The sequence below is a fragment of the Physeter macrocephalus genome, unplaced genomic scaffold, assembly GCF_002837175.3.
Source record: "Physeter macrocephalus isolate SW-GA unplaced genomic scaffold, ASM283717v5 random_63, whole genome shotgun sequence".
Taxonomy (NCBI): Eukaryota; Metazoa; Chordata; class Mammalia; order Artiodactyla; family Physeteridae; genus Physeter; species Physeter macrocephalus.
In genome coordinates, this window is record NW_021145349.1 from 104,242 (window position 1) to 115,193 (window position 10,952).

The 10,952-nt window shown below is 54.4% G+C and overlaps 1 protein-coding gene across 1 annotated transcript; it reads left to right on the top strand.

Moving 5' to 3' along the window:
- Positions 1-7,121: 7,121 nt before the first annotated feature.
- S1PR5 (sphingosine-1-phosphate receptor 5) lies at positions 7,122-10,952 on the top strand. Its single transcript, XM_007107256.4, has 2 exons — positions 7,122-7,412; positions 8,836-10,952. Exons 1-2 carry the CDS (start codon positions 7,122-7,124, stop codon positions 10,048-10,050), a joined length of 1,506 nt encoding a protein of 501 aa, XP_007107318.2. The 3' UTR covers positions 10,051-10,952.

A 10,952-nucleotide genomic window follows, 5' to 3' on the forward strand; every position in this document is an offset into this window, starting at 1 on the left:
GATCTTCCCGGACCGGGGCACGAACCCGTGTCCCCTGCATCGGCAGGCGGACGCTCAACCACTGCGCCACCAGGGAAGCCCTAGAATTTTTAATAAGTACATTAATACAATAGTATTATTTAGTCGTAAAAAGAAATGAAGTCCTGCTGCCTGCTACAACGTGGAAGAACCTCAAAACATTATGCTAAGTGAAAGAAGTCCGGTGCAAAAGGCTACATATTGTATGATTCCATTTATATGAAGTATCCAGAATAGAGAAATCCATAGAGACAGAGTGCAGGTTAGTGGTTGCCTTGGGCTGGGGGATGGGGATGGAGAACAACTGTTTAATGGGTGTGGGGTTTCCTTTTGGGGTGATGAAAATGTTTTGAAACTAGATAGAGGTGGTGGTTGAATACCATTGTGAATGTCCTCAATGCTACTGAATTGTTCCTTTAAGAAGATTAATTTTATGTTACGTGACTATCACCTCCATTTTTTTTTTTTTTTTTTTGGCCACGCAGCGCCGCCTGCAGGATCTCAGTTCCCTAATCAGGGATTGAACCCAGGCCACTGCGGTGAAAGCGGTTCAAGCCCTGATCCAGGAAGATGTCACATGCCTCGGAGCAACTAAGCCCATGCGCCACAACTACTGAGCCTGCGCTCTAGAGCCCACGAGCCACAACTACTGAGCCCACGTGCCCCAACTACAGAAGCCCACTCACCTAGAGCCCGTGCTCTGTGACAAGAGAAGCCACTGCAATGAAGAGTAGCCCCCGCTGGCCGCGACTAGAGAAAGCCCACACACAGCAATGAAGACCCAACGCAGCCACAAATAAATAAATAAATTAATTAATTTTTTTTTTTTAAAAAAAGGGCTTCCCTGGTGGCGCAGTGGTTGAGAGTCCGCCTGCCAATGCAGGGGACACGGGTTCGTGTCCCGGTCCGGGAAGATCCCACATGCCGCGGAGCGGCTGGGCCCGTGAGCCGTGGCCGCTGAGCCTGCGCGTCCGGAGCCTGTGCTCCGCAACGGGAGAGGCCACAACAGTGAGAGGCCCCCCGTACCGCAAAAAAGAAAAAAAAAAAGAAAGAAAGAAAGCTCCGAGTCCTAACCACTAGACCACCAGGGAACTCCCTCAATTAAGGAAGTACAGTAAGCTAGGCCTTTGCTCATGCTGATTCCTCTTCCAGGAACACCCTTCCCTCTGCCTTCATGTTATTCTGACCTCAGCTCACTTCACCTCCACAAAGAGGCCTTGCCTGCTCTTGGATCTAAAATGGTCCCCATTCCGGGAATTCCCTGGCGGTCCAGTGCACACTTTCACTGCCAAGGCGCTGGTTCAGTCCCTGGTTGGGGCCCACAAGCTGCGCAGCCAAAAAAAAAAAAAAAAAAAATTCCCCATTCACTCCCGTAACACAACATTATATTTTATTTGTTTATAGCACATGTCACTATGTGGAATTCTCTTAATAACTTGTGTTTGATTTTTTTTGTGCCCCACAAAAATGTGAGCCTCTTATGTGCAGAGGACCATGCTGTTCCCATTTTCAGATGAGGAAATGGAGGCTCAGGGAAGTTTAGAAACTGAAAGTCGCCCTGCCACCTGTGTCCTCTAAAATCCATGCTCCTGGCACTGCAGCCAGGGATTTCAAGCTCAGATACTGTGAGAGGCCAGGCTGGCAATAGAAATGTCCAAAGCCTCCTGGTGGCGTGGCCTGGGAGCATATGTCTTCCCGAGGACCTCTCAGGCTTTTTACCTTTCTTTAAAAATTTTAATTTAATTTAATTTAATTTATTTTTTTGGCTGTGTTGGGTCTTCGTTGCTTCCCGCAGGCTTTCTCTAGCTGCAGAGAGAAGGGGGCTACTCTTCGTTGTGGTGCGTGGGCTTTTCATTACGGTGACTTCTCTTGTTGCAGAGCACGGGCTCTAGGCACGCGGGCTTCAGTAGTTGTGGTGCACGGGCTTAGTTGCTCCGCGGCATGTGGGATCTTCCCGGACCAGGGAACAAACCTGTGTCCCCTGCATTGGCAGGCGGACGCTCAACCACTGCGCCACCAGGGAAGTCCCTATTTTTTATTTTATATTGGAGTATAGTTGATTTACAATGTGGTGTTAGTTTCAGGTGTACAGCAAAGTGAATCAGTAATACATATACATATATCTACTCTTTTTCAGATTCTTTTCCCATATAGGCTATTACAGAATATTGAGTAGAGTTCCCTGTGCTATACAGTAGGTCCTTGTTGATTATCTATTTTATATAAAGTAGTGTGTGTATGTTAATCCCAACCTCCTAGTTTATCTCTCCCCCCTTTTTTTTTGATTAATAAACTCTATTTTTTAGAGCAGTTTTAGGTTCACAGCAAATTGAGCAGAAAGTACAGAGATTTCCCATATACTCTCCGTGCCCCACTCCCAACCTCTCCCACTATGGACACCCCACACCACAGTAGTGTATTTAGTACCACTGATGAACCTACATGAACACATCATTATCACCCAAAGTCCATAGGTCCATAGTGGCTCCCCCGCCCCACCCCGTCTCCCCAGCACTGCGAGACTGCGAGGCATGCTAGGATCTTATTTCCCGGACCAGGGATCGAAACTTTGCCCCCCTTAGCGGAAGCACGGTCTTAACCACTGGACCACGCGGAGTCCCGAAAGTCCATAGATTTTTTACATTGAGGTTCACTCTCTGTGTTACACATTCTATGGGTCTGGACAAATGGATAATGACATGTATCTACCGTTACTGTATCATACAGAATAGTTTCACTGCCCTAAAAATCCCCTGTGCTCTGCCTACTCATCCCTCCCTCCCCCATAATCCCTGCCAACCACTGATCTTTTTACTGTCCCCATAGTTTTGCCTTTTCCAGAATGTCACATGGTTGGAACTATACATCATGTAGCCTTTTCACATTGGCTTCTTTCACTTAGGAATATGCATTGAAGTTTCCTTCCTGCCTTTTCATGGCTTGATAGCTCATCTCTTTTTGAGCTGACTAATAGTCCTTATCTGGATGTACCAGTTTATTTATCCATTCACCTACTGAAGGACATCTTGGTTGCTTCCAAGTTTTGACAATTATGGATAAAGCTGCTAGTAACATCCATGTGCAGGTTTTTGTGTGGACAACACTCTATTCTTCAGCAGCAAGTCTCGAAGTCCAGCTCCTTTCCTCAAGGAGGGGGGAACTTAGCTCTCCCCCTTAGAGGGAGTTTCCAAGAATTTTTGGACAAAGATTAAGACCACCTAGGTGATTAATAAATATTTGGGAGGAGAAACTTTGAGGCTATGCGAATGTCGTCCTTCTCCTTAAAGTTTTACCCATTAATTTTCTCATTAATCAGTGGATTCTACCTGCAACAATTATCACAGTGGTATTCTAACAGTGATTTTCTATTTTCATCATTCATTATACTTTTTTTTTTTTTTTGGCTGCATCATGCAGCTTGTGGGATCTTAGTTCCCTGATCAGGGATCAAACTCGTTCCCCCTGCAGTAGAAGTGCAGAGTCCTAACCACTGGACTGCCAGGGAATTCCCTCATTATACTTTTATTAATTGGAATTCTTCTGTCAGGAAGATTTGTTCCTTCTCCTTCATTTTAAAATAGGTTCAATCATGTATTTAAATCGGTACGGATTTGTGGACATTTATTTTATTCTTTGGGTTATAATCCAGTTCTATCGCTATTTATTTTGTTCAAATTGTTCCAGCTTTGGCCGGTGGGAGTTCTTTCAGACTGGCTCTGGTGTCTTTTTGGCATTTTTTTTTTTTTTAAAGCACTCTGTCTAGAAGATGCTCCAGGGTCCTTGTGCAGTTTCTCTGCCCCAGCCCTAGAAGTGGTCATTTCTCCAAGAAGCCCTGGTTCCTCATACTGGAAAATGGTATTTAGAAACCAGGATCTGGGTGCTGAGTGTACTCATTGCTACTGGGGTGCCATTGCTCTGAGCCCTCGGCAGACAGAGCTGGGAAATGTGTGTGTACTACTAACCCATGTGTACACTCACATCCATATTTACTTTTATCTCTAACTGTTAAAATAAACACTTCAGGGCTTCCCTGGTGGCGCAGTGGTTGCGCGTCCGCCTGCCGAAGCAGGGGAACCGGGTTCGCGCCCCGGTATGGGAGGATCCCACATGCCGCGAAGCGGCTGGGCCCGTGGCCGCTGAGCCTGCGCGTCCGGAGCCTGTGCTCCGCAACGGGAGAGGCCGCAGCAGAGGGAGGCCCGCATACCACACAAAAAATAAATAAATAAAAATAAAAAAATAAAAATAAAAAAATAAAAAATAAAATAAAATAAACACTTCATAATGATAACCCCCTCCGGCACCACACTGCTTATTTGTAACTTAATTCTCCAACAGTATGAAAACTGGTTGTCAGTATCTACAACATATGTACTTATTTGTTCAGTGCTAGTACATAGCAGTTCCAAAATTAACCTGTATCCCTGTGAGAAACAAATATACCGACCAGACTAGTGTTTCTGTACAGTTAAGACAGATGTTTGAATGGGAAATCTTTGAGCCAAGCAAACAAATCTTGAGGCTGTGAGCCGGAGTTGGCCCTTCGACCTCCAGTTTGAGACAACTCCCCACCATCCCCCCCGCCAACCCCCGCCGAAACCATGAATGCTCTGGTCTCCGGCTGTGGGAAAGTTGTCAGTTCGCACCTTCCTGCAGCCACATTCATGCCTCAGGACTGGTCAGAGGGAGATGGAGAGGGGGGGAATGGGAAGTCCTGCTGCAGGCCTCTGACTCTGGATGGGTGGAGGTGTGAGGGTCCCGTGGGAGGCATTTTGCTCTTTCAGAGACGAGGATACAGCTCAGTGAGAGTGGGCACAGATTGGGTGGGGCGGCCCCTATGGGTGAGGGCCCTGGCAGCAGAACCTGCCAGGCGGGTGTGCCAGCCCAGGCACGCAACAGGCGGCGGGCTGTGGCAGGAGCGCAGAGGCCAGGGGTGCCCTTCCCCTGGGAAAGAGACCAGGCATGGCTGGGGGGCAGGGGGTGGGGGCAGGTTGGGGTGGTAGTGGTGCCTGGGGTTGCTGGGGCCTGAGCTGAACCCCTTCCTAATTCCTCCTCTGGGATACAGTGGTGACCAGTAGCACCTGAGCTAACATTTACTGAACTCTCACCTGTGTCTCACAGCTCTGTTCCACTCCTTCCTCCTCAACGGCATCCCTCGGAGTGGGAACTGTCATTATCCATTTTACAAAAGAGGCCGCCAAGGCTCAGAGTGGGTGTCACTTGCCCAGAGTCCTAGATTACAAAGTAGCTGAGCCCAGCTCCACGCTCCAAGCTCTTAACCTTTCCTCAGTGACTGGGCAGAGAGACAGACAGGGTCCCTGGCTTCCTGGAGCTGGGAGTCTAGGGCAGAGACCCACAGTATGCCAGATGAATAAGTAAATATTCAAGGTAATCTCAGATGGTGCCAACTGTCATGTGAGCTTGGGGAGGAGGGGGACACAGCAGGGAAGGCCTCTCTGAGGAGGTGACCGGCTGGAAGGGCTGGAGGAAGGATGTTCCAGGCAGGCTGATCCCCAAGTGCCAAGGTGTTGAAGTGTGTGAGGAACTGGGGGGAGGTCAGTGGGGCTGGAAGGGAGTATGACAGAAGAATAGCAGAGATGTAAGGAGGAAAGACTGTGCAAGGCCTTGTGGGTTTTGAAGGCCTTGTCGTTAGGGTTTGGACTTTAACTCTGAGCCACATATGGAGCCATGGGAGGGTCTGGAGCAGAAGAGGGCTGGGATCTTGTGGGATCTTGTGTACGAGGTGGCATGAGTTGGGGGTGCTGGGCCTGAGACCCGTGGCAGGAAGAGCCCCCCTCCACCCCGCGGGGCCCGTGGGAGGTGAGATTGCCGCCTGGGAGGTGAGAAGCAGCCACTTTCCCACCCTGGGGTGTGGCTTCCCCTTTGCAGAATGGGGTCATTTATGGAGCACATGATGTGTGCCAGGCATGGCCCCACCACGTCTGGGGAATCTTCAGGGCTCATCCCAGCGGGCTTGGTCGCGGGAGGCTGTGGAGCTCTGGCACCCAAACCTTAAGGCGCCCCCCCTTCGCGGGCCCCACTGGCTGCGCTGTCCCTGTGTGTGACCTGTCGGAGCAGGCAGGAGTGCTTGTATTTGGAGCCACGGATTCCCTAAGAGGCTACACGGGGATGCGACCGGGCCTGGGTGTCCCACGCGGTCCCTCCCCTGGGGGCACCCCTCCGATCCATCCCCAACCTCTGGCTCATGGTCCCTGGGACGCCCTCACCCCACCCGTGACCGGCAAAGCCTGAGGCGGCCGGTGCAAAGGGCACAGTCCTGGTGAAGGTCGTGGCAGCCAGGCCCAGCCCCCCTTCCCAGCTGTGGCCTCTGGTAGGAGGGAGCTTCCCAGCCTGGAGGCTCCTGGGAACTGGGGGTGCGGGCTGCGGAGGCCTGGGAGAGACGTGGGAGAGGCACAGAGAAAGACGGAGAAGCGACTGAGAGAGACACGCACAGAGACGGGGAGAAACAGAGACGGAGAGACCCTGAGAGAACAGAAGAGAGACACACAGAGAGAAAGTGAGGGAGACAGTCATTCATTCATTCACTCACTCAGCGGCTGCTTCCTGGGCACAGGCTGTGTCCGGGCAGTGCCCACGACAGAAAGCAAATTCCTACCCCTGTGGGGCTGACTGGTGGGGACACAGTCCAGAAACATGACAACCGAGTAAATCACGTTGTCGGGAGTGATAAGGGTGAGAGAGACGGGGTAGGGGAAGCCGGAGAACCAGGGGGACTTACGAGCCAGATTCTCCTTATCTGGGGAGGAAAAGGTTCCCACCAGCATCTTGACCGCGCCTGCCCCTCCCCCACTCGCCCCAGACCGGGGGTGGGAGCGGGAAAATGGGGTGGGGCCTGAGCCCGGAGGCCGACGGGACCTATCTGCTGGGGGGAGGGGATTGAGGCTACCGCTGCCGAAGACCCCTCCTAACCCGGGTTGCCGGGGCCCCTCCGCCGGCGGGACGTCCTTGGGGTGCAGCCCAGGAGGTTCAGTTGGAAGGTAGGTGGAATATAGGGAGGGACCAGTGCCCAGAGGACAGAGAGGACCGCTCTACTTCGGTGGGGGTGGGGTGGGCGGGGGGAGAGGCTGAAGAACCCTCCCCTTCTCATGTCTCCGGGTCCTCCCACCGCGACGGAGCGTCCCTGGGAGAGCAGGCCAAGCCCGGAGGGGGTAGCTGAGGGCTCGCCTGTGCCAGTCGCCACCAGGGCGCGTTCCGGTGCCGCGGCGGGTGGCACAGGCTGGCAGACACGGGCTGGGAGCCCGGGCCCCAAGGGGAGGGGGCAACTGCTTGCGGGCCCGCCCCCTCGCCTGTCAGCTCCAGCCCCGCCCCCCGAACAGAGGCAGCTCACTCAGCTCCAGGCCGCTCGACTGCTGAGCGCACACCACCTGGGCGCAGGGGTGAGTGTACAGCACTGGGTCCTTAAGCGCGCGGGGCTCGGCCTGGCCCAGAGGGTGTTGCCCTCGTCACTATCCTTGTCCCCTTGCTTGGGTTCCTCGGCCTTTAGCGAAGGCCTCTCGGGAGGGGAAAACCGGCGACTTCGGGACTGGATGCGGGACCCGGGATGGGGGGTGTGTGTGTGTGTGGGGGGCGCCCGGAATCCTCTGGCCTCGCTCCCTCCCAGCCACGCCACTGCAAGTTTCACTACCTCACTGCTGCCTCCAGGCAAGACGAGGCGAGGCTGGCGGTGCACAGGGTGTGAGCCTCTGTGCAGTGTCCCCAGCGGAGCGAATGTAACCTGTATCTGCGTGTATTTGAGAACTCCCTTCCCCCCAGCGTGGCTGAGTCCGTGACTCCCTGTGAGTCTGTATTTGCGCCTGGTTCCCTGTGTGCAGTTGACGCTGTCTGGGATGCATTTGTTTCTGCCATGTCCAACTAAGTCCGTTCCCCTCCCTAGGCCTTGGTTTTCTCATCTGCTAAGTGGGACTCCCGTGATTGTGTAACTGTTTCTGCGTGGATGTGTTTGTGTGGGAGCGTGAAAACCTTTGTGCCTGCCTCTATGCGAGGTACTTTGTTTGAGCCTCAGCTTCCTCGTCTGTAAATTGGGGACGAGGGGATTATAGCGAGCAGTCACAGGTGGGAGGTATTATTATACTTTAATGACATATATACCCTTCTGCAAGAGTCTGTGAGATGTGGATCCTGTCTGCTGCCCTCAGGCTCTGCCTCTGCAAAATGCGTGGATAGGCTCAGCTTTCCCCCTGCGGTTTTGTGGCAGATGAAGGGGAGTTCGCAGGAAAAAGCCCTGTGTGCAGCGAGGTGTGCAGATTGTGGGGCTCTGGGTTCCAGGCTGGGTGTGGGTGGAGTTTGTGAAATTGTGGCCTGTGAGACTAGGCATAAGATGCCGTCTGCGTGTGGCGGAATTTGTGTATCTTTGCCTGTGTCTCTCTGTCCATGTGTGAATGTGCATTCGTGTTTCCCTGATGGGGTGTAACTGCGCATTTTGCCCTACTTTGTGACTGTCTGTGCACATGTCCTTGTCGGTGTGTCACTGTATTTGTGTGTCCCTTTCTGTGTGTGGCTATTTCTGTCTGATTATGATTAATATGCCTCTGGACATCCTTGCTTGTGTGTGAATTATTAGTGTACCTTTCCTGTGGGACTTGTGTTACCCTGTCCCCTTGTGATGTTATTTGTGTGTCTTTGTGTCGGCCTGTCTCCATGGACACCCCCCTGCCATCCCAAACTCCCTCTGGGCCCCGGAGTGCGTGTGGGGTAGGGGGTTAGGGCCCCCTTCGCAGGTGAGGCCCCGCCCGTGCCCGCCTCCGCAGGCCGCGGGGATGGTGCGCGCCAGGCCTGACATTGCACCCAACCTCTCTGCAGTCTTGGGGCGGGCAGCCCATGGAGCCGGGGCTGCTGCGGCCAGCGCCAGTGAGCGAGGTTATCGTCCTGCATTACAACTACACCGGGAAGCTCCGCGGTGCGCGCTACCAGCCCGGCGCGGGGCTGCGCGCCGACGCCGTCGTGTGCCTGGCCGTGTGCGCGCTCATCGTACTCGAGAACTTAGCCGTGCTGATCGTGCTCGGACGCCACCCGCGCTTCCATGCGCCCATGTTCCTGCTCCTGGGTAGCCTCACGCTGTCCGACCTGCTGGCGGGTGCCGCCTATGCAGCCAACATCCTGCTGTCGGGGCCTCTCACGCTGCGCCTGTCGCCCGGGCTCTGGTTCGCTCGTGAGGGTGGCGTCTTCGTGGCGCTCGCCGCGTCCGTGCTGAGCCTCTTGGCCATCGCGCTCGAGCGCCTCCTCACCATGGAGCGCCGGGGACCCGCTCCTGCCGCCCGTCGGGGGCGCACGCTGGCGCTGGCGGCCGCGGCCTGGGGCATGTCGCTGCTTCTCGGGCTACTGCCCGCGCTCGGCTGGAATTGTCTCGGCCGTCTGGACGCCTGCTCCACGGTCCTGCCGCTCTACGCCAAGGCCTACGTGCTCTTCTGCGTGCTCGCCTTTGTTGGCATCCTGGCTGCCATCTGCGCACTCTACGTGCGGATCTACTGCCAAGTGCGCTCCAAAGCGCGGCGCCTGGGGGCCCGCCCCGGGGCTGGAGAGGGCCCCTCGGCCCGCGCACGCCGCACGCCGCGCTCGTTGGCGCTGTTGCGCACGCTCAGCGTGGTGCTCCTGGCCTTCGTGGCTTGCTGGGGACCACTCTTCCTGCTGCTCTTGCTGGACGTGGCGTGCCCGGCGCGCGCCTGCCCTGTGCTCCTGCACGCGGACCCCTTCCTGGGCCTGGCCATGGCCAATTCGCTTCTGAACCCCATCATCTACACGTTCACCAACCGCGACATGCGGCAAGCGCTCCTGCGCCTCCTCTGCTGCGGCCGCCGCTGGTGCAGCCTAGACCCGGGTGCCTCCCAGCCGTCGGGGAGCCCCCCTGGGGCTTCGGGCGGCCTGCAGCGCTGGCTGCCTCCTGGCCTGGATGTCAGCTCCAGCCACTCCGAGCGCTCGTCACCCCAGCGGGACGGGCTGGACACCAGCGGCTCGACAGGCAGCCCTGGCGCGCTCACAGCCGCCTGGACCCTGGTACCCCCTCCAGCCGCAGACTGACGCCCTTTGCTCCGCCATTGGCCTCCCTAAGAGCTCTTTCGCAGACTTTCTTGCTAAATAAAGGAATTTATAGGAAAAGCAGCTGAAGGTGGTGGAGGCAGAAAAGACGCAGGAGAATGTATTTTATTGACGCTAAACCCCACGGCAATGAACAAAATAGACAAAAATCCCTTCCCTTGTGTAATTGATGTTCTGGTGGCGGACATAGACAATAACGGAATGAAGAGTTATGGAGATAATTCCAGTGACAATACAGTGATGCGATGGTGGTCAGGGGATGCCTCTCTGCAGAGGTGGTGACATGTGACCTGAGATGCACTGTCCTCGGAACTTCTGAAGGAAGATCATTTCCGGGTGGGGCTTCAAAGGCCCTGAGCCTAGAATATGCCTGTGTGTTCTCTGAAAAGCACATATGTCAATGTGGCTGGAATGGAGGATGGAGGGGGAGAGTGGGAGGAAACAAAGGCAGGGAAATGATGGGACAGATGGGGCAGGGACTTGTGAGCCCAGGGGAGGACTTTCTTTTGCTCTGAGTGAAGTGGGATTCATGGAGGGTTCTAGGCAGAGGAGTTACTTAATCTGGCTCACGTGTTTACAGAGGCCTCTGGTCTCTGTGGAGGGTGAAGCTAGGAGAACAAGGTGGTGGTGACTGCATTGGCCTAGGGGAGTGATGATAAGGAATCAGACCCTGTGGATTCTCCATGGATTTGGGAGGTATTGGACAGAATTCCGGAGGAAATTGGGTGTGGGGGAGAAAGGAGTCAAGGACAGCTCTTCACTCTAGAAAAGAGACCAAAGACAGGGCACCCTAAAATTTGACTCTAGGAGACTCAGCCAATTCCTATCTGAAACAAGATTTCTTTGAATGTGGTGTCAGATCCTTCATAAAGAATAAAAATACA

Excerpts from the sequence above, each read along its gene's own strand:
- S1PR5 (XM_007107256.4), top strand. The coding sequence starts at position 7,122 with ATGTCTCCGGGTCCTCCCACCGCGACGGAGCGTCCCTGGGAGAGCAGG. Across the intron at positions 7,413-8,835 it reads CACACCACCTGGGCGCAGGG|TCTTGGGGCGGGCAGCCCAT; the intron begins GTGAGTGTACAG and ends ACCTCTCTGCAG.